Below are 27,385 nucleotides of genomic sequence, written 5' to 3' on the forward strand. Positions count from 1 at the left end.
TATTCTGCATAAAAAGTAATCAATTATAAAAAAATAATATTTTAATTTGCAGGAATATGATCATCCTCATATACTATTACAAAACAATTACAGTCAATTCAAATCACTAGTTAGAGAAAGTGATCGTGCTATGTACGATCAATTAGTGAAAGTAGCAAAACAATCTTACATTGGCATATACGGAAAACGATGATTATTAAATAACAGCTTGATCATGAAAAAGGGTTTGCAGCAATATGTAAACAACTCCAATATATGAATTGTGTTTATTTTAAGAGAAAGGAAAGTATAGCTGTTACATCCAAAGATGCAAAAGTTTATTACTAAAAGTATTATTTAGCTATGAATTTTATCACGTTTCAAAATGTATTTTGATTGTGATTGATTTTGAATTGAGATTAGAAGTTATTACTTAATGCTGGAAACTATTATTTTTATTGTAGCAGTTCTTTTAATTACCAAGCGATAGGGCTTGTGCAATACGCAAATCACGTTTTTAATTTTAATCTTACCAAGTATTATTACAAGCGTATACAATGTAGTTATATAATTAATATAATATAATATAATATAATATAATATACTCGCGAGCGGTATATCATATCCGAGGAAGCATATTTTTATATCTCTCTGTACGCAAATTATTGCGATTGTTATTCCAAGAGCTTTCTTATACAACGAAAACTTTCTTGCAGATTTTTATGCAAACTCATATTTCTACGAATACAACTAAAGAAACGAAATCTAAATAGAAATTTTGTTCACCTTCTAAATATTATACCAAAAAATTTCCTTTGGAAATTTTATGTATTTGTATACGTTAAAGTTTGTCATAAATGCATGAAAATCCGTAAAGTACTTACATAAATAGAACGCTGCTGCGCGGCGTATCAAACTTACAAATATCTATAAATGTACTTCATTCTTGTACTTCATACTTTACATATTTATATTATGTTTTACATCATGAAAAATTTTATAATATATGCCGTATGCAATAGGAAAAAAAAAAGGAAAGGAAGTAAATGAATTTTCGATAATTTTGGACGTTTGCATAGATACCAAAATTAAACATTTAAGTTAGCAATAAGAATCAAGATTTTTTAAAATATTATTTTTATCATTGTAAGTGAAAATGCAACGTTTATAGTACTTTTCTACACAAAGTTAATACTATATATATATATATAATATTAGTAATTATATAATATAGTTATATATATAATTATATATATATAATTATAGTAATATATATATGTTATTATGATCTTATTATGTACTATAAGTGCAAAATATACCATAACTACATGTACTACAGTATATTGTTATGATAGAGATCGAGAATTGATTAATCTATTATGTATACAGTGCTCGATAAATCCGTCGATAAATTGATAAGATCGATCGAATAAAGAATATATTCGTGAGAATTATACAGCGATACAGTGTTCATCGTAATTTGCTATATATTTTCGAAAATTATATTGTTATATTTTTTATGTATACATAAATTATATCTAACTGTAAATAAAAGTCTTTACTTTTATACCTTAATGGAAATAATTCATAGTACTTACCAGTTCACGTGTATTAGATGGCAGTTCTATTCGTTTAAAACAATGGCAGTTATCTTCGTACGCCATGAAACTGTAAATGAAATTCTACTAATGGAAATAATTTATTTTAATAATTCACAGTACGTAATAGTTTACACATGTCAAGTGGAAGTTTTATTCTTCTAGGACAGTGATACGTATCGTAGAAAAATAGTTTCATAAAGGGTATTTATTTAAAGGAATCCTATATTCGTTTTGATTGATCACATTTTGCTTCAGTATAATTAATACAAAATAACAGTGCCTAACACACTCACGCGCAATAAAGTTCAAACTTGTACTAAATACAAACAATCAAGGTAAGTCATACAATAGATCATCGGGTAGACCGCGCGAATTTTTAAATCCCTCGAATATTATATACGTATTATGATACAAATATAAAAATGTTTTAATGTTTATATGTTAGACAAAAATCTGTTACAGAGTGTACTGTACGTTACGCAATTTGTTTTAATCGAAATTTAAAGTAACTTTGTATGTAGAGACAATGAATATACGTTTACGATTGTTCAAGGTAACTTTTATTTTTTAAATTCATTATTCCGAATTTATCAGCTGTTATAAGTACTGCAGTAAATACCGTGTGGACGTTAGTTGGTTGAAAAATTACGCGGTGGACACATATTAAAGTAACAAAAAAATGGAAGTGAAATTCATGTACACTAAACAAAATCCGCAAGAAACTGCAAATCCAATTAGTCGATTACTTTTTGGGTATAATTTTTATAATATCATTTTATACGTTTTAAAAATAATTGTATATTATTTACGATGCTTGTTATAATATTTTAGATGGATGAAGGAGATATTCATGAGTGGTACTAAAAGGGATCTCACGTTATCAGATCTATATCAGCCCTTAAAATCAGATACATCCAAAACAGTCACGGATCAATTACAAGAGTGAGCAACGCAATAAATTCTTTAAAGTCGCAATTAGCAATTTAGAATCTATTGTCACTATGAGTTTCGAATGTCAAAGTTCTACGTTGTTTGTTACTTATTTATCATTTATTTAGTAATTATATCTAGCCTTGCTCTTTCGGGTTTGAATTTACACATTTTACGTTTGTAGAACGTTTATTAGTTTTATTAGAAAATGTTAACATTCAGAATAATATGAGCAAGTGGTAATGATTGATATTTTTAATTTTATCTAAATTCCATTTTTACTATAAAAATAAAAAGAATGTTATTTGTTTTCTCCATTTGTTGTATATAGATCCTGGAACCAGGAACTTGAAAAATGGGAACAAAAGGAAAAAGAAACGCATCATTACAAGCAATTAAGCAAAGGCAACGACTCTCCTCGTTTAGAAAGAGCTTTGATTCGTACATTTTGGAAAGAATATATCTGCATTGGCCTGCTATTCTCACTTCAATTCACAATTCTAGTTATATTGAGCCCAATTATAGTGTCGTGGATTATCACCTACTTCAGAATCAGTGATGACACCAAACCCATCACAAAAAATGAAGTTTTAGCTTATGTTGGTTATCTAATAATGTGCTTAGTAATTTCAGTGTTTATTTTGCATCATGCTACTCTACTATCACGAAAGATAGGCATGAAGATGAGGATCGCTTGTTGCTCGTTAATTTATAGAAAAGTAAGAATTTCAATTTTCCTGATTTTATTAATTTATTAATTTTGAAAGTTTGTATAATTACACTTTGAAAAGGTATAATAGAGCAAAAGTAATTATTCAAATAATAAAATATTTGTTAAAAAATATCATAGGAGTTTTTTAGGTATGAATGATGCATCGATAATTAACATTTTATCGTCAATATATCTTTCAAGGTATATTGATAACGTAGTTAACATAAATTAACTTACGCTGAATACTATTATTGTAGCTGCTATCGCCGTCATACAGTCTTCGCTAAATTAAAGATATCCTTGAGCTTTCAAAATTTTGTTCTCTTGATATGTATATTTGTGGTATATGTTCCTGTTGTAGATACTAAGGCTTAGTAAAAATTCCTTGTCTCAAATCAGTTCTGGTCAGGTGGTAAATCTCCTCAGCAACGATGTCAGTCGTTTCGACGAATTAACTTATTATTTAAACTTCCTCTGGATAACACCCATTCAAGTAATTTTAGTTACAAGAGAGATATTTCTTCAGATTTTTATATTTATTTCTAACTTATCCTCCTGTAATTAATTTCTAGCTTACCGTCGTGACCGTGATAATGTGGCACAAAATAGGAGTTCCAAGCATAATTGGTGTCGGAGCTCTTTTGCTAATGACTGTTCCCACTCATTTTATATTCCTTACAATGACCCGACGATTTAGGAAAGTTGCCGCTTTCTTCATGGATAAAAGAATGCAGCATATGAATGAACTTATAAGTGGTGTTCAGGTAACCAAAGGATAAATGTAGAAAGTTTCGATGTTTGAAGAATTTTTCAATGAAATATTGTATAAATTATTCAAATGAAAAATGTTTGATTGCTGTACTTTTGCGTCACTCTACAGAATCGTATAATTTACGCATGTCTATATTAAAACGCGTCATAAAAAATTCGATATCTGTCCAGGTAATCAAAATGTACGCCTGGGAAAAGCCATTTGAGAAGATCGTTAAAGCTGCACGTTCCATTGAAATCAAGAAAATAGGAAATACTTCATACGTTCGTGCAGTATATCTGGCCCTTATGGTTTTTACGAATCGTATAATTCTGTTCCTAACTCTCCTATCGTATGTTCTACTGGGATACAATCTACGGCCAGAAATAACGTTCATGTTGTCTAGCTACTTCGAGATCCTTCAGCTCACAACCACGCTATTCTTTCCTCAGGCTCTTCTAATGGCTGGAGAAACATTGGTGTCCATTAAAAGACTAGAAGTTGTTCGAAATATAACTACAATACAATTATTTTAATACGATCATTTATCTTTTACTAAAAACAGATTATCCCTCTTTTTCTAGCAATTTTTATTATTAGAAGAACGATCAAATGAAGGAAGGATGCTCGGCCAAACTCATGCAAGCGGAGTCTTAAAGTTTAAGAGAAGAAAGGCAAAGGAAGAAAATGTAGAATCTATTAGAATAATGAATGGAAACCAAAATTCGAATTTAAACAATGTCGATGAACAAGTACAAGTTTCGATAGTATTGGAACGAGTATCGGCGAACTGGGTGCTCAAGCAACTGCCGCCCACTTTGTGTAACATTTCTATGAAGATTGAAAATGGGGAATTGTGTGCTTTGGTGGGCCCAGTAGGCTCAGGAAAATCTTCGATCTTACAGCTTCTATTAAAGGAACTTCCTTTGGGAGCTGGAAGGATAAAACTATATGGTAAACCATTTCAGGATGTTGAATACGATAAAAAAGGGTACGCGTCAAATATTCCCAATTTGAGGATTTCTTACGCCAGTCAGGAAGCTTGGCTTTTCTCTGGATCTGTTAGGGACAATATTCTCTTTGGACAACCTTATGACAAGGACAGATACATGGCTGTAAGTTCTACTGATATACTTTTTGTATTAAAAGTTGTAATAGATTCGTTAAAAAGCTAATAATAGAGCTTATTCCAGAAGACAGAAATTGATTATTTAGTTTACAAGATCATTTAAAATGGACTATTGAAAAGCTACATATTTCATTTTCAAGTCTACCTAAAAATTCCACAAAAAATTTTATTTTAATACTTTTTAGATTTTCTAATTGTATTAAATGTAATTAAGTGATGTTCCGAGTTAATTATATAAAGAATCGATACGTTTTAGGTAACGAGAGCTTGTGCTCTGACAAAAGATTTTCAGCAGCTCCCTTATGGTGACATGAGCAATGTAGGAGAAAGCGGGTCCTCTTTATCCGGGGGACAAAAGGCGCGAATAAATCTGGCACGAGCCGTTTACAGAAAAGCGGATATCTATTTATTAGACGATCCTTTGAGCGCAGTGGATTCACGCGTGGCTAAACATCTCTTCCACAGGTGTATCAAAAACTACCTTCATGGGACGACCAGAATTTTGGTCACCCATCAATTGCAATTTATCAAACAGGCTGACATCATTGCAGTATTGGATCGCGTAAATATTTTTATTAGACAAAAATGACTTTAATATAATTTATTCATAAAGAATAGTTTTAAAATTGTGACATAACCTTTCTACAAATTGAAAAAAGAATTGTTTCTAATCATCTTCCGTATTTTTCAAGGGTTGCATAAGCATGTATGGAACGTATGCAGAATTATCCAAATTTAACGAAGACTTTGTAAATATGATGAATCGCATTAAAACATCAACGGAAGCTAGAAAAGAGAGCGAAGTTGTAGAAGCTTCTGAAAACTCCTTTGCGGAGAAGAGACCCAGTAGAAATGGTGTCCGTAGATTGTCTTCCGTGGTATCCACTAACAGTAGCGTGGTAATTATAACATATATTTTGTAATGTTAAGAAATTAGTATCTGATATAATCATTTTTAGGTTTCCTACGACTATGAAGACAAAATATCAGCGCCAGATAATGACGAAGCTATAGCAACAGGTCGTGTCTCCAACAAAGTTTACAAGAAATACTTTCAATATGGTGGCTCCATGTATGCACTGCTCACTTTATTATTTACCATAATTATATCCCAAGTAGCAACTAGTGGAAACGATTATTGGGTTTCCTATTGGACGAACCTTGAAATCATAAGAAATTCCTTAAATGGAAGCCAACCATTTAAACCTCAATATTCGGGTTACTTAATGAATAACACGGTACTGTCGCATGTGTTCACTTTGGACAAATATGGTCTCTTAACTACATCTAACGCCATATATGTGTATACCTTTTGCATCATAGCTTGCATTGTGACAGTATTCGCTAGGAATATATCGTTCATGAAGATTTGCATGAACGCTAGTAAAAATCTTCACGACATGATGTTCTCTAATATATTGCAAGCGACGATGACCTTTTTCCATCGTAACGCTTCTGGTAGATATCGCTTTAAAATTTTCATTTATGTGAAAAAGTCAATGTAAATTAAATGGTGCGAATTTGTTTCTACAGGAAGGATTTTAAATAGATTTTCCAAGGATATGGGTTCCATGGATGAAATATTGCCGAAGGTGATGTTAGAGACCATCCAAGTATTTCTTGTGATACTCGGCATTAATGTCATGGTAGTAGCCATGAATTATTGGATGCTCATTCCACTAACGGTATTTCTTATTCTATTTTATTTTACAAGGAATACGTATCTAAGAACCGCTCAAAGTATCAAGCGTCTTGAAGGTATAGGCAAGTATTTCACAATTAGATTGCCAATATTTATGCATTCTTATGAAATATCAAGGTGTAAAAACCCAAATTAATTATTATAATATTTAATGGATGAAACAGGTTTCTGTTTAGAAAAGTCTATTTATAATTAATTGTTATAATTATAATTAATTAATAAGAAAAATTCATTATAAAGAGCTACATAATTCTAATAAATCTGCAGCAAAGAGTCCAATATTCTCCCATGTAAACGCTACATTAAGTGGATTGACCACTATCAGAAGTAGCGGCTCGAATATCGTGGAGTTAGTGCAAAAACAGTTCGACGATTTACAAGATGTGCATACAGGCGCATGGTGCATGACCATAAGCGTCCCTGAAACTTTTGGACTATATCTAGATTTTGTCGCGATAATGTTCGTTGCGTGTGTCTGCTTGTCTTTTATCCTAGTGGATACAGGTAATATAAAAGAAAGAAAATTAGAATTTTATTTTTGTAAATTTTCACTTAAAATGTGTTTGATATTTCTGACCATAGGTAACGTCCTTGGTGGTAACGTCGGTTTAGCTATATCGCAGTCGTTAATTATAGTTGGCACTTTGCAACACGGGATGAGACAAAGTGGCGAAATGATAGCTCACATAACATCTGTAGAGAGGATCCTACAATATATTAATTTGCCTAAGGAAGGTCCATGGACCAGCGACAATCCACCACCAGCAGATTGGCCAAAACATGGACAATTGGCTCTGAAGAATGTTAGCATGAAATATGACCAAGATGAAACTCCTGTATTAAAGGTGATGAGACAAGAACAAATATCATGCAAGAATTATTAGACGAATATTATTTTAATGGAATTATGAAATTCTAATTATTTATCCTTAACTTCTTCTATTTTCATAGAACTTAAATTTGACGATAGAAGCGGGATGGAAAGTTGGTGTCGTAGGTAGAACTGGCGCAGGAAAATCGTCTTTAATATCAGCTTTTTTCCGGCTATTTGCCGAAGGATTGCAAGGAGAGATTAAAATTGATGGAAGAGATAGTAGTACATTAGGTTTGCATGAGTTACGTTCGCGAATATCGATTATTCCTCAACACCCATTTTTGTTCTCCGAATCATTGCGTTACAATCTGGACCCATCCCATATTTATAATGACGTGCTACTATGGGATAGTCTTCGACAGGTCGAATTGAACAATCTTGTACTGGATCAAAGGGTAATGAATGGCGGAAGTAATTTGAGTATTGGACAGAGACAGTTGATATGCTTGGCTAGAGCAGTTTTAAGAAACAATCGAATATTGGTCTTGGATGAGGCTACAGCTAATATCGATACGCAGTAATTTTAATATCTTGTATAACTTTCACGTTCACTAAAAATTTTAATTTCTTATATATCTAACTATAATTTCTTTTAAGCACGGATGAACTAATTCAAAAAACCATAAGAACGAGATTTGCTGACTGTACTGTCATTACAATTGCTCATCGTCTGCACACTATTATTGATAGTGACAGAATTATAGTAATGGACAACGGTTATATAGCGGTACGATTCATTTTAAGATGAACTGGAAATATGAACACGTATAGGTGCCATCGAGATCGTATCATTGACATACTAATTTACTTGAGAATAATAGAGATTCATCGAGATCGTATCATTGACATACTAGTTTACTTGAGAATAATAGAGATTCATTGAGATCCAATAATTTACATTCTAGAGCAAAAAGACTATACGTGGTAACTATATTGGTAACTATAAATACTGAATTGTAACATAAATTTGTTTTGTTTTTACACATATGTGTTCATACTTGAGTTCAATAATTTAAATTGGTTGAGAGAAATAAGAACAGGGCTTTGTATTACAACTTTATATATATATGTAGATATATATATATATACATATTTATGGATTAACATTATAATATATGTTATATCTATTAAAACAGGAATTCGGTTGCCCTCATGAATTATTGCGAGACAAGCCCGAAGGAATTTTCTCGAATATGGTAAACAACACAGGAGTAACTATGGCACAATCTCTTCGGGAGCAAGCACACCTGGCTTATTTAAAGAACACTAGAGAAATAAGTCTGGAAGACGATACGACAAATATAATCGCGCAGAGCTCTCTTTAAAAAGTCTCAAAATTTAAAAATCTAGTAATGTAAGGAATACATATAGTGCAATGATTAGGGTAGATAATTAAGGATTATTTGAAATTTCTCGTATTTATTTAAAATTGAAAGTATCGATACAAACGTGTGCTCAAGGAAAATCAATAATTCTTTCTTCTCTTCGCACTTATATTCTTCGCCTCTGCATTTCACCACAATCACTTCGTCATTAGAATAACAGTTTATGAACTGTAATTGCATCATCGACATAATGACATAGAGTTTCAAGAAAACGAATTGGAGAAACATGATTACGTAAATTTGAATTAATAAAGATTAAAATACATTTCTGCAAGGAATAGAACTTTTGTCGTTTTACAATCCCCTTACTGTATCTCTTTCTGATTCTATTTTTTTTCTTGAGGCAGTGATAGAACTGAACATAGAAGATTGTACATGTTTTCCCCTGGAAGGGTTTGTAAATAAATTAATGAAAAGAATAGAGGAGAATATTTTTAGAATATGTTAACTCGTATGGTTTGGCAGCTAGTTCTACGATTAAAGTGTAGTGGAATAATCGGTAATGTTACTCTTTACTCTTAGATGAGATTATGCGCGACCTCGTGTCATTCTTATGTTGTAAAAGGCAATATGTTCTGTACTCTATTCTTTAAGAGTAAATCCCTTAATAATAGATCAATTTTTGTTTATTCTACAAATTTTAAACGAACGGGTACACGATCTGGGTATAAGTCTTAAATATATATATAATATATATGTATATATATATATAATATTTGGATTCTTTTTCCTCTTAAGTAAATTCGTTACTAAAGTAGAGCCTAGTATAAGTATACTCTTTTTTCTCTTTTACTCTTCATAAAATGTATTTCTCTCAAAACTCTAAGTCGTGTATTTGGATTAGAATAGTTTAAAGGAGACGACACGCGGTATCGAATTCTCCCGTAAAAGTTTTCTTGTTTCTAATACTCGCTACTTATATTGAGCTACATGGTCTGCGTAAATTAATATCACTCGGATATCTGATTACATAAAAACAACACAGCCTATATAAAACGAAACTACGTCAAATTATTTATATGGAATGATAAAACGATGAACACACATCCATTAAAATAACAATACATAGTGCTTCTAGTTAAGATATAAAATTCTGAATAATTAATTTTCTAATGATTGAAGAACAAAATATTAAAAATCTAAAACCCTTTATCTTCTTTTGTTTTTTTTTTTATATACATGTCATTATGCTCTTTCTATAGAAAGCAAATGAATAAAATTATTGTATAACGCGACGTATAGTATCATATTTAGATATCACAATTAGAAATCTTTTAAGCAGACCATGGTATGTACATTCAGTTCTCATATATTATTACATACATGGAAGTGCATCTTTTTTCATATCGAATCCATTTCACAATTCCGAAATTCGTTGCGAATTTTCGAAAATGTTGTCATTACTCTTTTCTTTAAATGTATAGGAAGAATGGTTTATAATCACGATTGTTGTAAAACATCTTGTAAGAATTTTAGAAAAAAGAAAAGAGATAAATTTTGCAAAGAATTCACGTATAGTGTGATACAGATCCCAGGTATTAGATATTCCACTTCTAATTTGTATGTACGTCCTCTAAAGGCTAGATACATAATACATTAACTGTTAACTTTCGAATAGCACTTATCATTACATCTTTTGCTTTTTTCTTTTTTCCTTTTTTTTTTTTTATTTATTTAATCACCGCATCTCGCAATTTTACTTTCAGTCCTTATAGTGATGCTTAATTTATATCCTCTTACTTGATATATTCATGTACCATAACCTATTATCATAGTTACTTTGAATTAAAAACTATGTTTGATTTATTCCTCTGAATCGTAATTCGTGCATCTAAGATTAAGTTTTTCGCTTTAAAATATTCAATTGATTAAATCGTTCGTGTACGAATCATCTAATTATAAATAACCGGATAGGCGAATATCTCCTTCTCTTTTATTCAAATAATACGTATTAGTTGTTCAGTTGTAACAGCAATTATATTTTAATAACAACATTTTAACATTATCGAGTGCTTTATAATCGTAAATTATATCAGTATCTTCCAACACTTTGTGTCACAGCTATGTTTAACTTTATTTTGTAAGTGCATCTATAAACTGTAGTACTAAATATTGTATAACAGCGATTTTTATGAATGATCCTTCTTTTTTTTATCATTTTTAGAATATTTTCAGAAATATCCTCTAATTCCTTCTATTTTCCTATACTTTATTTAGTTCGATTGGTTTTCATCTGGTTAATAAGAATATATTTCACTAACTTGTATATATTGTTGCAAACTAGTTAGTTAACTTTTAAAGAAACGTAAATTGTAAATGAATAAATACATAAATATGCAATAAGAGATACAATTTCTAAGATATTGTATACGATCATAAATAAATTCTATTTATCGAAATTTCAAATTAAAATAGAAAATTAATTAATTAATATAAAGAAATGAAGAAAACACTGTTATATAATATTGTACCATAAATTTCAACTAATTTTTTTTCGTTTCCTTCTTTTTTCTCACAATCTCTTGTGCGCTGGAACTTGACCTACAATTGTTCCCTTATAAATATAGTACTTTTGTAGTATTTTTTCTATTTAGCAAATGAAAAATAATAGATATCAATATCATCAATGTCGACAATTTTTGTTTAGCAAATTCAATAAGCTTTCGAGTTAAATAACTATTTTTACTTTTTACAGAACTCTCTCTTTATTTCCAATGTAACTTATTCAAAATATATAATTAAATATCTGAGCAAAAGTCATAAAAATATGTTTAAAAATCTCAGGAGAAATATAGATACTGAACACGTTAAAATTAACTTTTTGGCATCGTCGATAGATGTAACTATGATTATGTAATCAATGTCGATCTTTCCATTTTTATTTAAATTTAACTTTGTTTCCCCTACATTAAAATATAAAAAAGTTATCCTCTTCTGCGTTTGAAATACTTCGTCTATTTTTTTTTCTTTTCTATTGCTGCTAAAAATGTTATATCAGCTAATCGAAATTAAAATATCTTTTTCTTTTTGGCAGTTACAATATTCTTTGAGCAATATGTGTGATATTTTTTAAATTATAGATTTATTCCTGTATATTATATTAATTGCATTTACTATCTCTCTGGTTTATAAAACATCGTGTCAATGAATGAAGTTACAGTGTCATAACGTAACTTAGCCGTACACTTTTGGTATACAATTTTACATTATACCTTCAGAAGTATTCTAGTTTTTCTAAAGCAGTTTCTATAACGATGCGTATTACCATTCACTTCTCACTATCATACACTCATTATGCATGAATGAGAACACTGATACTGCTGTCACTCTAACTGTCCGTACAACAAAGTGATAAGCTACGTTATTCAAACTTGAAATAGTTTTCCAAAGAAAGAGAAAGCATCGTTTTTGCGTCCCATCCCTATTGCACTGTTTAATCGTGATAACACGTTACAGTTATATGTAGTATCTAAAAAAATAGGAACATGTAAACGAACAAATATATTATAACAATTACAATTAAGCAACAGCTGCAAGTTTAAAATATATAATGAATTAAACGTAACAAAAAAATAGATAAATGCTATTTTAGAAAGAAAGATACTTCGACATTTGGTTTACGATGCCTGGGGATAGTGTTAAGTTAGTGGACGGTAAAGCACAGAGAAATATTGCTAAACGGTTGTTTCCCGGTCTACATGGATATATTCCACGAAACCGGGCTGCTGTTGTCAGGATGCTGCTCCCAGTAGCGTCTCCTCTGTCGGCGCCCGCCTCGGTCTATTGCTTTTTTTTGTACCCTTATAGTGAAGTCTTTTCGTACGCGCTTTTGACCTGGAATAAAAATAAAAGATTAATAACTATATAGACTCTCTCCTTTCTCTCTTTCTCTCTCTCACACTCTCATGCTTTGTGATAATACCTGCTAATCAGTACCACAAAGAAGCACGCAAAGGCAGCGATAATTCCAGCGACACCGGCTAATACCAGCCACATTTCCGAAGGTAATAATCCAAGTAATTTCGCCCCGTTACCACAATTCGCTTCATCGTGTCCGGACGGACAATGAGCTCTCCCATCACACCAAAGACTCGCGGCAATGCAAGCGCTTAATTCGGGACACTTATGGGGACAGTCTCCGTTAGCCAATGTCTCATTCTCTATTCCTCTTTCGGGTAAACGTAGCTGTCTACGTAATGCAGCTCTGCTCTTCGAAATTTCTAACCACGAGGCTGCAGCCTGACCAGATTCTCTTGCAACAAAGTCCAGCAAAAGCGCAGGAGGTCGTGGTGGACCTGGCCATTTACCCTCGCCGGTGCCTCCTAGCCACTCTTCGGAGAAGACGTGAACGGTGAACTCTCTTGCACCTGGTTCAGCGGGACACACTACTTTTAGAAGTTTTGGCGGCCAACCGGAGTAAAGGAGGATTCTGTTGGTGGTTGGACATTTGCTTTGTTCGTTCATTTCTGATATCGGCGATGGTTCTAGGGGGAGGAACCAGCCCCAAGTTAAAACGAAAAGGGACCTGTTTTCGCGTGCCTCCACTAACCATGGAAGTCCTTCACAATAAATATCTGGTCTCGATAATGGTGGAGCCACGAATCGTAATTCACCACCTGCAAAAAAGAGAAATTGTTAATATACTTGAAGAATCTGTGACTGTGATGACAAACCAGTACAAAACTGTATAAGGTTTTAGAATTATAACTTTTTATTTTATGAAACAAATTGTGTAATTAAAATTGTGTTTACTAAATGTCTTCATAATGAATTTACAATAATAAAAATAGAATTCACATTAACGATAAAATAAAATCTTTAAATTACTTATAGAGATAGATATAATATACAATTTTGTACATGTTTTCTATACAATGACAAATTGAGTAGTGAAATAACAACCTTCTCCGCGTACTCTTTGCTTTCTGGGACACTCGGGTGCACGAACAAGTTCGAAGCTAGCATAAAAAAAAAGAGTTTCAAAGTCTTCGTGCGGAGCTTGTTGTTCGATTAAAAACGTAATCTCTAAAGCTCTGCTCGAAGAGATGTGCGTCAATGGAAGATGCGACGTGTTATCACATAAACAAGCTCTCGGAAGCTTTACATCCCGCCAGGGCGCTTCGTATAAAACTAAACGAGCTTCTCTGGAACCCACTTCTTGAACACAACGTGGTCGGCCAGTATGAGGGTCTGGCTCGCTCGTGCAAATGGTAGACTCGCCTAGACTGACGTTGTGCAACGTCAATCGCACCCTCTCGTCCGCACCAGCCTCTATACGATATCTACAGTCTAATTTTGGGGATCCACCTCTTCCAAAAAGACGAACATCACGAGGTGATGTTACCTCGCCGCTTCGAACTTTGCGCCATACTCTGCTGCAAACTCCGTCTCCCCAGGGTTCGCCAACTTGAGTGGTCGAAATAAATTCATATTGTGCCTGTGCGAATAAATAGGATGATACACAAAATGATAGAATATGTCCTAATAATTTCTCGATAAAGATAACAGCGAATTGAGGTCAATAACGATGATATTATTAGCTTACATTAAAGTTAACCGTATGAAGTGCAGTACCCAACAACGTTTCCATACGTAACGTTAAAGATGGTGCGACTGTGATGTAACTTTCATCCTCTGTACAGGGCCTCGTGCTTCTAGTGACATTCCTCAGAGCCGCGTGTGCACACAGCTTAGGTGTGTCGTCACAAAGCGTGGCCATTGGAAGTCCAGTGGACGGTGTACCATCCCAAAATATCAGCTTTATCGCACAAGGTACATCCGACTGAGAACTGGCGTTGTTCTCGACGCTACCCGTTAAGTCCCGTTGCGAGTACGAGGAAAAGTAAATCCACACTCTGTCCCCAGCGGATCCTTTGATATTCCAAGTACAGCTGGAATTTGGTGGCAGTGCGTGAAGCGGCGCTCTCAGTATGCCGCTCCTTTTGTTAGTACCATTTACAAAAAAATGGCAACCTTGAGGGCCCTTGGCGTAGTCGAGGCCATCAGAGTCGACGTAAACTACTTGAATCTCGAGTTCGAGCCTCAAAGCAGAGGCACCAAGGGGGATGGCTATCGGGGAACTTCGGAACTCCACTTGCATAGTTGGACCTCTGGCAGTGATCCTGGGTAAAGGTCCCCCGCAATAAACCAATAAAATCGAATCTTCTGGTCTAACCCCGTCTCGAAAGATAAGATGGTCTTTCTCCGGGCGGCAATCTTGCCATACACTTAAAGTACTATTGGCTGTGGTAATCCCGACTGGACCAGTCGGCGTAGATTTCACCGAAATCATAGCATGCTTACAGGTGGGCACCTCCTTCTGTCTTATAGTTATCAAGCAGCTGGCATTTCTCGGATATTCCCCGGGATAGTTGGGACTCTGTAGTCTACATTGCTTCAAATGACATTCATAAAAGTTTCTAGAACAGTAAGTACCCGGCACGGGGGAGCCCCTTTCGATCGGAAGCTCAGGCTTTCCTAGTCTAGCCACGGCTTCGTTGCGCGCCACAAATCTGTACCTTAAACGAAATTCAAAAGGTACGCTGGAAGGAGCGTGAAACAATCGTATAGACGCCGTGACTGTACTCGTCTCGCTGTAGTAAGAAGCTTTCCCTTCTCCAACTCCACACCACGAGCCGCCCGTAAAGTGTCTACCTAATTCTGCTAATTGTAACGATCCTTCAGGACAGCTGGTAACGAAGCTATCAGTGTTTGGGTCTACTCTGCCCACGCTGAACGCATCCCACAAAAGTTGTACAAGTTCACCGTACCCCTGGCCAGCAGCGGTGAACGTTAAATGGCAAAGGAATGGCAGACGTTCCTCGCTAGGTCTCGGAAGGTCCAATTTGTATGTACGTCCTTCGCGTCCGTGATACGTACGATTACAGGGTGTACACATCGCTGGCTCGTCACTATTATCTCCGCAATCATCTCGTCCATTACAGTACGCGTCAATCGGTACACAATGCCCATCCCGGCAAGTTAACTCGGCCAGACCGCAATCGCCAGCTGCCACACGGTCTGTCCAACCGAATAAAAGTATGAACAGAACTAGAACAGTTACACGAAATCGTTTGTAACCACCTCCAGCATCAGCTATCTCCTGTGAACAAGCGTTGATAAAGTTTTTCGTTGTAAATAAAGTAAGATTATTTAGAAAATTCGTAGTGAATGTTAACAAAGATTTAACAACTATAATTAATAATTAAACTTCCTCCTATCTATGACTTTATGAGTTTTTTTCTTTAAAAATTGTTGTTCAAAAATTACCAATGTGTGAAATAGTGATGTAGTGATGAAATAATTGTTTGTTAATATCCTAATAGCATAGTTCAATAAATTACATAGGTATTCGTTTTACGGAAGTACTTCACAAATTTTATAATACGTTCAACCTACTTTTCCACATATTAACAATCAATTCTATCACTATAGAGCACTGTCACGTAAAAGGAGGGAAAGAACCATTTACCGAAGTAGGTGAACAAGTTAAATCAAATACTTGGACCGCACTGTATAAAGGCCAAAAGTGTACCAGCAAACAATGCATTTCAATCCAGGAGGTGGCACTTAATTACCTCTCTTATCTTTTATATATTTACACAAATACTTCGTACAAATAAAGATACTTGAAGCGTGAAATTTTGTCATCTTGATAGACTTCTCTTTACGATTGCTGTTTGTGATTTTAAACTGTCTTGTCAAACACTTGCTATGGATAGCTCTATATACGTGAAGGTAATGAAAAGCATACACATACATACACATTCTCTGTTGCTTACATTAAACGGCGAATTTTATCACGAATGACTTCGTTGAAACGAATCGGAACGAAATCTCTCTCGAGATAAAATCTAGCTTTTGATGTGCTTTTCACTTTCATACTTATCTGTATGCATTCTTGCGTGAAATCGTTTTTTATTTTTCACGATATAACTCAAGATACATTACCGGCCTTTTTGACACCAAACACATGTAGATCTATATTAACATATTTGTGGCTGGAAATTTTAAAATTCAATAATTTTTCTAGTTAATTTCAAATATGAATTAATAATAATAGTTAGACTGCAGATGTTTATGCATTCTAAAATAATTTAAAAATATAAAGATATATAGAATACACTTAATATGCAAAAATATAAAAGATATCCAAAATAAAGAGGTTAGTGCGGTATTTAATGGGTGGAGCAAATCTCTATTTCCTGAGTTACATTCATAAAAATATGAAATTCCATAAACATCCGCGTCTAATTGATTACCATAAAAAATTTCCCTTTCCTCGGAATCAACTAAGGTGAAAAAACCGAATAATACACCAGTGGCCATTAACATGTTTAGCACATCAGTAATGATAAATAAAACTATCAGAAAAATTAAAAAGTTAACAATACAAAAATTACGTATATGAGATGTAAGGATATAATAATCTTCATAGAAAAAACAATGAGAATGTTTATAGAGATCCAGAATGAGTGTGCCAACTTGTAAAACGATGCACGCAAAGGTTCTTGTTTAAAAAACATTTTTTGATTTATTAACGTGTGAATCCATTTACCATAATCATCTGTCAGTGAAACGAACATCACAACAGCAAGCCTGAATCGATGACACCGAATCAAAGTTCTACGCTCGAGGGATCATATGCCTGGAAAGTGGTTCAAGCACGTCGAAACCGTGACTCTTGACAATAATGACAGCCGACATAATTATAATAACGGATCACATTATTAATTAACATCACCCCTAAATTAATTTATGCTCACTAAATATGCTATATAAAATAAAAAATTCAGTCACTAACACGAGAGATTCACTCTTTCGTTTTCTTTTCTTTTTTTTTAGAATGTACTACACACTTAGCAACAATGACAAAGATATCGTAAGTCACAACAGAGAATAAGAGCTCGAAAGAGGGTAACGTTTATACGAGGCAGAAAGTCCAGTGACCGAATGCAACTCTACACTGTTAAAAGGTTGATGCGCAACTGCACACTGCACAGTAAAGAGAAAAGCCCGGAGGGCAGCTTCGCTGCAGGGCATACCGGGGTAAGGGTGATGGAACGAAACGGGGCTGAGCTCAGGGGCCTGGCACCTCAATGCATCGATCGCCGTTTGGTCCTTTTCTCTCCGTTTCAACGCCCTAAACCACGCTACGTATCGCACTGACGTAGCTAACGATCACAATACCCGGCTGCACTAGGTCTCTCGTAGTCATTAACCACGCTTTTCTTTAAATCACCCAAAATGAAAATGAAATTTCAGTAAATATTAAAATATGAATAGCGTTTAAATATTTGGTTTCAGTATCCGATATATATATATATATATATATATATATATATATATATATATATATATATATACATAAATTATATTACTTTTCGTGTACACTACGCTTGTTATTTGAAAAGATATCCTCAGGGATACAAACATGTAAAATAATTGAGACAGCAGCTCCTCTCGGCTTTCTTATACAACAATTTACCGTTAATAATACTAGTTAATTGATGAAGACTTAAGATATAGACTTTTTATGGTTTTACAATTTTTAAATAAAATAATTTGTAATTTATAAAATTTCATTAATTTTGTTACCAAATTTAATGATGTTATTAATATTGGTATCTTGTGACTCATAAAATTGAACAAGAGGGCCCTAACCATGGTTCGGAATCAAATCTGGTCAGCTACCAAGGGAGAGTCTTGTCCATTACTAAAGATTTAGAGATATAATGTGTTACCTAATACTCTCTGAGATAATAAGGCTTTAAAGTCAATACAATGGAATGAAAATGTAGTTAGTGTATTTAGTAAATGAGTTACAAATTGAATTTAGTTATCTAAACGCGAATTCCTATTATACGAACAAAAAATCATACGTAGTAGAGATGTCCTTTGAGGAAAAGGACTATTTGAGATAAAAAATGATAAATACCAATACTTCGTCTTCTTTGTTTATTGATCCAATATGATACATTAAAATAATCATAATCTTTTGTCCTGCATATTTGCCTTTTTTTAAATAGGGCATCTAAACTTCATACCCCGTAACCTACTTGTAGTTGTCTGAAGGTTAAACGGGGGTAATAACGTTGCGTTATACCCTCAATACGCTTCGGCACGCGGATTAACTTCGCGCTTCAAAGCTCACGGAGAAAAATGCGAGCTACAACCCTGAGCGCTATTGGCGACGAATTGTAGGTCGAAAGGGATGCACACAGACAGAAGAAGCAATAGTGGAGCAGAGAAATGAGCTCGCGGAATGCTCGCAAAAAGGGTAATAATAATGCTTTGAAAACCTATACATGCTTGAAACACTCGACTTTTGTTCTATTTTTTGGGGAGAAATTTATTCAATACAACGTTGTCTCTTGTCTAGTTTATAAGTATATGCATTGTACAATGAACATATTTTTTAAAAAGATAAAAAATTGAAATATTTTTCTTTTCGTTTTTAAATAGAATATTACACTTTAATTTCGAGAAGCATACATCATATAATTCTTTTATTTGTCGAATTAGTCATTACTCAAATATCTGTTTTGACCATTATCTATTTTTAGTTGAAGAATTGTTGAGACAGTATGTTCAGTCTTATATGCATACTGTATTTATAATGCTAAAATAGGTCGACGAAGTGTTTTCTATTTTTTCTTCACTAGATATCAGAGCTCAGTTTTTTCATCATTAGAGCTCTTTTTTCTCGCTAAGCTGTAACAAGTATGAACTAAAAAAGTTATATTATGATGTTTCATCAATAATGCTAATTAATAATGTAAAAAATACTTAGGAGTAATGTTTTTTGAGACCATAAAATATTATTGACGAAAATCACATACACACTCGATGCATATAAACATCTAATCATAGAAATCGATTGGATATACAATAATTTTACCTCAATAAAAAACTAGTTTTCGTTACAGTGTTTTCTTAAGCAGGATGAAACGATAAACAAATAAAGTAAGAATTTACACAAATTAATTTAGAGACCTATTTGTCTATTAAAAATAAACTTCCTTTCTTTCAATTTAAACAATTTCCGTTTACGATCTTCTAGCATCACATTCAATGTGATTATATGATACATAAAACATTATTCATACTTATTACATAATACGCGTTGACGTCTTTATACATTTTCCTTTTAGTCTGCTTATTAAAAACAATATGTACGTAATGTTTTCTTTTTTACAAATAATTTAATCAGTGCGTATTCATTCATTATTATGAAAAATATGTTGAGTTCATAAAAACGGAATGCAAGTTCGTAATAATTCGATAATAAATTATATTCCAAAGCTTAGAAAGCATATCGCGTACGAATATCCTCAAGTTTTTTTGACACTTCGGAAGCTGTTCGTTCGAGATCGCCAGATATACTTTTCTGTTTTGTCGGTTCAATAGAATTGAATTGTTCGCAAAGATCTCCATCTATTACATTCTTTACAGGATAATAATACGATCTAAATGATAAATGATCTCTTCCACAAAGTGGTGGATGCTCCGAGCGCATATGCATTTCCAAATGTTGGAAAAAATCATGGTCCTCGTGACTCGTAAAGGGGACGAGGACGCCAACTGTTCCACTTAATGTCGTATACACCAAACTTTCAGAACCACCGGGAATAAGAGTTGCCTTTTGCAAAGACATAACAGTTTCACCAACATGAAAGCACGCAACTGTGTCTGCCTTCTGACTGGCTCCATTTAATAAACCCCTATCCCATAAGGCTTTGTTCCCAGTTGGATCTTCATCCACATCGTCGTTAATTCCACTTGCTAAGCGTATCTGTTAAAAAATATGAAAAATTTACATACTTATCCGAACAATTTTATTAGTACCTAATTAATTACTGAAATATACAGTGTTACTTACAACAGCAATGTTTCCAAATTTGTCGGCAGTGGCAACGGTATCATAATCTAGAACGCACGTTGTCGTTATCCATCTCGGGTGCGTATCATCGGCGAAGACTATAAGCTGATTTTCTTGGCGTTTATATCTAACAGCATATACGGATTCCTGAACATCACTTACATAAATTCTTTGCCCAATTGCATTGATAGAGACAACAGCATTAGGAATATGTTTGTTTTCACATTTTCTCAACAATTTCTTCTTGCCCATATCATACAAACGCAACATTCTACCGACACCAACTAATACCCTTCCTTGGTACGGACATATGGCCAAAGGTACTTCATCCAAAGTGGTTTTATGCACTAATTCGAGATTGGTACATTCACTATTCACTCTACAAAAGAATATTTACTTTTGTACACGTTCTTTTTTTAACTACATACTTCATGTGGAATTTAAATTTCAGTACTGCAGGAATTTCATCAAATTATATTACAGTAATTGTGTGTATTTTCATCACAAAAATTGTTTAATACATCTTTTATCTTATTAAACGTATTAGAGCAAGTACTTACCTGTATGTATATAAAAAGCCACCACTGCTAACTCTTGGATTCAATTGGAACTCTTTCGCGATACCAACTATGAGAAACAGTTGATCTCCCTGATTAGAAAATTTCACAAGGCTCAAACTATAACATAATTCGTTAAAAAAAAAAATGTAGTAATTTTCCTTATTCCCAAATGTTTGTTTAAGATATTGATATTTTCTATATTCTTACCATAAAGCAGCTAAATTTTGTTCGAGTCGATGTACTTCAAACGTTTGCCCTGTTGTGGGAGCTATTATTCTTATTAACGACGCCCATAAACCAGGTCCAGCTCTTGGTGCACCAAACACGGCTTCGTTGGGTTCCTCGGATAAGAAAGCTTCAGCCAATTCTCTCGCTACCACAGCCTCTTCTGCTCCTGCAGCTTCTTGCATTTCTTCTGCCATTTGTAACCTTCTCTGCTGTTTCGTCTCTTCAGTATACGCATTGTGTTCCGTTTCAATAATTATCAGATGTGCAGAGTCCGTGTGAATTGCGAATTTTCTCGGGGTATATTCCAAAGGAAAGCTAATTTGGTTAAACACCGCACCTAACTTTTCGAGAGCAAGGATTCTAAGCGTATTCGTCGAAATGGCCACAATTCCTTCCGGACACTGTTCAGAACTGAAGCCTGATGCAAATTCTAAACTTTCGTATGACAGTGGCGTTAAATGAAAACGATTTTGATAATAGTAACTCAACCATGATCTGCTACTCATTGCAAGCACAGCTTGATTTCCCTGCATTTTTATCCTAAACAGTTTAACAGGTCGAGAACCCAAATATCGAGTTCGTGTATCTGCGAGATCACCCGAAATGGGATCTAATACTGTTCTTAGCAAAACACCATTTTGTAAACCTGCGAGTATATATTTAACTAATTATAATAAAGTAAAAAACAATTTTGCAGCTATAATATTGCTGTTGTTTACCTATATTTAAATAGAGACTGGACTGTTGTGGTGATAAATCTTCAGAATTATTTGCATCTTTAGCACCCATTTCAACGATACATAAACTTTCCGCGGCCGCCGGTAAAGCTTGCATACTCCTGGGTGCTAAACAATCAGAAGGGTCCAGGGAAATAATCCTTACTGTATTATCTTGAAGACCGACAGCCAAGAACCATGACCTTTGTTCACCAACAGCTACGTTTCCGAGCGCCATACACATTACTTCCGATGGCATCTTTTTTCGTTCTGTATATTCATTCAATTGCCCCGTCTAGGAAGTACAAAATGACGAAAATTATTAAATATAAGTGGAATTTGGATTGAGAAGGATTCGTGATACACTGGATTTCAAAGTTGTCCACTTTTCATCTAGTTTAAATAATTAATATTTCACTAAATAAGATGAAGGAAGTGACATATTTTACGCATCTTTTACATCTCTAAAGATAATTAGTACCATAGAGAGAACAAATGATGCAATTAAAAGATAATAATACAATTTTAGCAGATATAAACGGAAAGCTAGTATACATACAGGGTCCATTTCGAAGTATACCAATTCTCCTCCCGTGAGTGCAATTACAACCTGACGTTGATTTACTGCACATTTCACTATAGTTTTTTTACCAGGAGCTTTCCATTCGTTCACACGTTTGTCTGCCCGAATATGACGTATCCCATCAGGATATACCTAAGCAAAATATGACAAAGTCATCATAAAATACGAAAAATGGTAATTAGAGAAACAAATGTTTTAATAATGGTAATTATGTCGAGTTTCATTTACCAGACATGTTTAGAACAATTATCTAAGCACTCAACGATGCGGAAACTCTGTATAATATAGCACTATTTATTGCGACCGACTCGTGGTCAACCAGGAGTCGGAGATACCGTAGTGCATTAAAAACAAATTGCATAATTAAACAACGTACTTGTACTAGGGCATCTTCTCCCAAAGCAGAGCAACTCAGTGTTGGCGTAGTACCAAGAAATCCAGAATCAGTCACTTCTTCTACAGTTTCTCCAATACTAAGTACAAGAGTAGCATTGACGAAGGACACTATGATGTAAGCATCATACTCCTCTGTAATCAAAATTACAAAGCTCACTCTGAGTATCTCAGAAAAGTAAAGGTGTAAGAACGAAATTTGATAAAATAATAGAAATCGTTTCTTCGTAGACGGTCGAACACGCTGTTTTTTTTTTCATCCTACACGCAAAGAGTAGACGGTTTTTTTGGATGCAAATTCAATTTCTTTAATCTCCAGCGATTTTCACAGTCCTTACCTTTCTGTCACTTTCTGTGTTCTGTAGTTCAACCAATAGCATGCCAGTAGCCTGAAAGAGAGAACTGGTGTTTGATAAGAGTGTATCAAGCCACCAGATTCATTAGTATCATTTACAAAATCAACTTTTTTGTTCTCTTTTGCATTTTGTTTTTGTATTGAAAAATTGTAGAGTTAAACTAGAATAAGTAATAAAATAATTTCTCTTCTTTGGGAAGTAAATGGTTTAATGGGATTTATACAAATAATTATTACTTTCCTATTTTTTTTAGTCATTCAAAAGAAATTGTTTTACATATAATAAAAATAATTACGAACAAAGTCTTATTCTAAATATCTCCACAATTTTTTAACATCATTTATTTTTTTAATTATTACGAATATCTCTTAATTATAAAAAATATTCAGAAAATTAATATTCTTATATATTTAAAGATATTCATTTCTCATTTAAGTAATATTCCAACTTATTGTAATTGAATTTAAATAAAAACTATTGCAAGAAATTGCTATATAGTATAATAGGATGATCAAACTAATTAATGTGTAAATAATATAATCACAATTGATAAAAAGGTGTGTATCATCGATGCAGAAAACAAAACGAAGCTGGTAAAATTTATTCTGCACTGTCGCTTAAGCATATAGTGGAGAAGGAAAGAAAAAAAGAGAGGACATGCAAACAACTACTGTCAAAGATATTTTTAAACTAACCATCGACTCTTCTTTTAACAGTCCACACAGCATTTGGATTACCAGGCAGTTCACTGACAGCCATTTCGGATACTTCCAAACCGTGCCGTAATACCCGTAACGTTGATCGTGGTCCTCTACCACAAGTTATATATAATTCAGGAGTATCCTCATTTGCTAAATCAGCTACCTATATAAAATAACAAATCATCTTATGAATGAGAATTTATCAAAAAGATATACAGTAAATTCCAGATAAGCAATAACCAAGTATCCTGGAATTACTGTACTTACATCTCTTTACATTTGTAATTCTTAGGTTCAACTTCAATTTGCAAAGACAAATTGAAGGCGACTAAGAATATTTTACTATTGCACCCCTCTACAGAAAAAGAACACATCAAGTATAACTTTCCTACTTTAAAGGTGCATTAAATTTTAGTTTTAAGTATATTAATAGTACTGATAAAAAATTACCTGACATGCCATTATCGGCGATAAGCTATCCATTTCATCGACTAGTACTAAATTTCTAAGTGGTCTTGGTGCAAAAAAGAACGTATCACCTTCTTCAAGAGGCATGGCAGAGCTAAACTCTGGTTCGTCGTCATCATCTCCTAAATGTGCAATTTGGTAAAGGTAACTAAAAAAAAATTGTTTAAAATGTAATTCAATTCAAAAATATAATTCTTTAAATATATGTAATACACTTACTGGTTACCAAATTCCGAGGCTACAAATAAGAAACCAGTTTTCAAAACGCACATGCTTGCTGCAACAGGTACAGTGTCAAAGTATTTTAATTTAATTTCAGTCACCATATCTTCGTCTGTCTCGAGTGTAATTTTAAAAATATCCCCTTGCTCGGTTTGAGCCAAAAAGAAGAACATGCTCTTTGTCTTGTGAGTGGCAGAACATACAAATATCATGCCTCTTTCGGGATCATCTAAATCATTACGTCTTCTCGGAATCGGACAACGAATATCGTGTTGATCTCCTAAATTTTTGTATGTTAAATAATTCTCAGAGCAAATAAGAACACCACTCGGCCCGTCATTCCCTCCAGGAACAGACACGAGAAAATTTGCGTGTTCTTCTAAAGGTTCACTATATTTGCGTACAACATGATTTAAACCCAAATCAAGTTCATACAAAGTCAATGTTTGTTGCGTCTTTACCGCTGCATCTCCCGTAGGGTCATTATCAGCTTCCTGGGTAACATAAACAAAATTGTCAATATTATGGAATACTGTATATTTTTCGCATATGTTGGAGTATTACCTCATAATCAATTTCTAGACAAGCAAACATAGGATTTTCAAAACCCACATCTACTCCCACAGTATGATAAACTAATGTGTTACTCTTATGTGCCTCCAAAGGTGAAGAAATTGTAAGACGAGCTTCTGGATCTCTATTTAAAATATAAACAAGCTTTTGTTTCTCAATTGCACCTAAAATAAATACATTTTCTTTTGAATTATGGATGAATTATATCACTAAGAACATTTTCATGACTAGAATGTACCATCATTAAGTGTGATTATAATCAAAGTTAATCAGTTGAAACACGGACATAACTAAATAATCAGTTGGTACAAAAAAATATCTAATTACATCTGCACAATTTATAGAATTATTTAACAATATATGCATTACCTATCATTACAGCTCTTCCTTTGGGATCTATAGCTAAATATTGTCCAGGTACAATGCGTCTACATCCACTTTTCCCAAATGTTTCCTGATGTACTTTCTCAAAAACATTTTTGGCAGGAATATATTCTAAAATTACAATGCGCCCAGAATCTGATCCAACAACAATATAGTCTTTTGTACCACCAGTTAATCTGAAGGCCATTAAAGATCTTATGATTCCAAAGACTTCTACAGTCAAAAGAGTATGAACTTTTCCTGTGTTTGGATCAGGTCTTAGTAGTTCCAACGACTTCCCACGTGAAACCAGAATTTCTTGCATTTTACTACCAGAAAAATTACCATGCACTGCATGGGTGATACCCGTGGCTCGTTGAAGAGTCAAGTTGTACAAATACATCTTTGTGACCTTTTCTTATTATTCAATCAACCACTAGGTAGGAAAATGTGACACTTTTCATTGAAATAAAAAACCTACATCCATGCTGTAATGAATATTATAGATAAAATTAAATTGTTGCAAATTAATATTTTTTTTATAAAAGAACGAAAAGCATTATCTAATGCATTTAAAAATAGAAAACTATTATAACATAGGAATACAAGAATAATTTCACATAAGACAGTAAAAAGGAGTAAAAAATGGAAGCGTCCGTTCACGTTAACTTATAACGCGAACTTCGATCTTACTGAACAACAAGCATTTAGATACTTATCGAATAAATATAAATTTATTAATTAGATCAACAAAAATGTTAAAAAATATTAATAAAAGTCATCTGCTGCACGTGTAGAGTTAAAATTTAAGAATGGAAATAAAAAAGCTTCGTAGCATGTACGTAAATGATCTTTTAAACGTTAAATTAAATATAAAATAAAAAAATATAGTAATTCTTAAATATAGAATAAGGTTACGAAAATTATTTCACCTTGCAGCTGAAAATATTTTTCAACTTTAAATACGATGCTAGTAGATAATTCTGTTCTTCATAAATCAACAACCATACAAAGCAACCAACTTTGTCCCATTTCAGATTTACTTTGACCACACTCAATAACATAGGTAGAATGGAAACTAACATAATTCATAAAGAATTACAACGCTATCTATAGTTTTCCAATAGAATTAGAATTATTCCACAATATTGTTATATTTCAAGAACCATATTTATAATAATATCTTACAAACAATAAATGTGATTAATAAATATATCATTGAGAATATAATCTTTTAAATCTAGCTTCAATACATTTAATAACAAAAAAGTTCAATGT

At 33.3% G+C, this 27,385-nt stretch overlaps 4 protein-coding genes across 5 annotated transcripts in view; 2 read left to right on the forward strand and 2 right to left on the reverse strand.

Annotated features, from left to right (window-relative positions):
• LOC117156536 (ATP-binding cassette sub-family C member 4) overlaps positions 1 to 1,546 on the forward strand; it is a 15,914-nt gene extending 14,368 nt beyond the window's left edge. For both annotated transcript variants that reach the window (XM_033333636.2, XM_076618180.1), the window contains one exon: positions 53 to 1,546. In XM_033333636.2, coding sequence (XP_033189527.1) covers positions 53 to 193 — 141 coding nt within the window. In that variant the 3' untranslated portion in view covers positions 194 to 1,546. The remainder of the gene's footprint in view (positions 1 to 52) is intronic.
• Positions 1,547 to 2,174: 628 nt separating this feature from the next.
• On the forward strand, positions 2,175 to 9,346 carry LOC117156535 (ATP-binding cassette sub-family C member 4). The gene is made up of 16 exons (XM_033333635.2): positions 2,175 to 2,333; positions 2,412 to 2,522; positions 2,842 to 3,229; positions 3,584 to 3,715; positions 3,795 to 3,986; positions 4,165 to 4,473; positions 4,558 to 5,088; positions 5,359 to 5,664; positions 5,795 to 6,001; positions 6,062 to 6,560; positions 6,636 to 6,866; positions 7,072 to 7,308; positions 7,387 to 7,649; positions 7,756 to 8,195; positions 8,276 to 8,405; positions 8,815 to 9,346. The coding sequence occupies exons 1-16, from the start codon at positions 2,260 to 2,262 to the stop codon at positions 9,001 to 9,003; spliced, it is 4,239 nt and encodes a 1,412-aa protein (XP_033189526.2). The 5' UTR covers positions 2,175 to 2,259; the 3' UTR covers positions 9,004 to 9,346.
• On the reverse strand, positions 9,078 to 18,350 carry LOC117156538 (uncharacterized). The gene is made up of 5 exons (XM_033333641.2): positions 17,621 to 18,350; positions 14,609 to 16,165; positions 13,966 to 14,500; positions 12,986 to 13,679; positions 9,078 to 12,897 (listed from the first exon to the last, which is right to left on the reverse strand). The coding sequence occupies exons 1-5, from the start codon at positions 17,627 to 17,629 to the stop codon at positions 12,795 to 12,797; spliced, it is 2,898 nt and encodes a 965-aa protein (XP_033189532.1). The 5' UTR covers positions 17,630 to 18,350; the 3' UTR covers positions 9,078 to 12,794.
• Positions 18,351 to 19,006: 656 nt separating this feature from the next.
• Sf3b3 (splicing factor 3B subunit 3) lies at positions 19,007 to 27,156 on the reverse strand. Its single transcript, XM_033333638.2, has 13 exons — positions 27,040 to 27,156; positions 26,114 to 26,595; positions 25,736 to 25,908; positions 25,169 to 25,665; positions 24,932 to 25,097; positions 24,476 to 24,644; positions 23,408 to 23,559; positions 23,008 to 23,163; positions 22,452 to 22,743; positions 21,712 to 22,378; positions 21,505 to 21,621; positions 20,945 to 21,323; positions 19,007 to 20,857 (listed from the first exon to the last, which is right to left on the reverse strand). The coding sequence occupies exons 2-13, from the start codon at positions 26,508 to 26,510 to the stop codon at positions 20,369 to 20,371; spliced, it is 3,654 nt and encodes a 1,217-aa protein (XP_033189529.1). The 5' UTR covers positions 26,511 to 26,595; positions 27,040 to 27,156; the 3' UTR covers positions 19,007 to 20,368.
• Between the last annotated feature and the right edge of the window lie 229 nt (positions 27,157 to 27,385).

Source organism: Bombus vancouverensis, chromosome 4 (genome assembly GCF_051014615.1).
Source record: "Bombus vancouverensis nearcticus chromosome 4, iyBomVanc1_principal, whole genome shotgun sequence".
NCBI lineage: Eukaryota > Metazoa > Arthropoda > Insecta > Hymenoptera > Apidae > Bombus > Bombus vancouverensis.

What these genes read in the sequence shown, in the direction of transcription:
- LOC117156535 (XM_033333635.2), top strand. Translation starts at nt 2,260, where the DNA reads ATGGAAGTGAAATTCATGTACACTAAACAAAATCCGCAAGAAACTGCA. An exon ending in ACAAGGACAGATACATGGCT is followed by an intron (nt 5,089 to 5,358) that starts GTAAGTTCTACT and finishes GATACGTTTTAG; the next exon opens with GTAACGAGAGCTTGTGCTCT. An exon ending in ACAGCTAATATCGATACGCA is followed by an intron (nt 8,196 to 8,275) that starts GTAATTTTAATA and finishes ATTTCTTTTAAG; the next exon opens with CACGGATGAACTAATTCAAA.
- LOC117156538 (XM_033333641.2), bottom strand. An exon ending in TTCATACGGTTAACTTTAAT is followed by an intron (nt 14,501 to 14,608) that starts GTAAGCTAATAA and finishes TTATTCGCACAG; the next exon opens with GCACAATATGAATTTATTTC. An exon ending in GCAAAGAGTACGCGGAGAAG is followed by an intron (nt 13,680 to 13,965) that starts GTTGTTATTTCA and finishes TCTTTTTTGCAG; the next exon opens with GTGGTGAATTACGATTCGTG.
- Sf3b3 (XM_033333638.2), bottom strand. Translation starts at nt 26,510, where the DNA reads ATGTATTTGTACAACTTGACTCTTCAACGAGCCACGGGTATCACCCAT. An exon ending in TGTTAAAAGAAGAGTCGATG is followed by an intron (nt 23,560 to 24,475) that starts GTTAGTTTAAAA and finishes TTTTGATTACAG; the next exon opens with AGGAGTATGATGCTTACATC. An exon ending in AATTTGGAAACATTGCTGTT is followed by an intron (nt 20,858 to 20,944) that starts GTAAGTAACACT and finishes ATTTTTTAACAG; the next exon opens with ATACGCTTAGCAAGTGGAAT.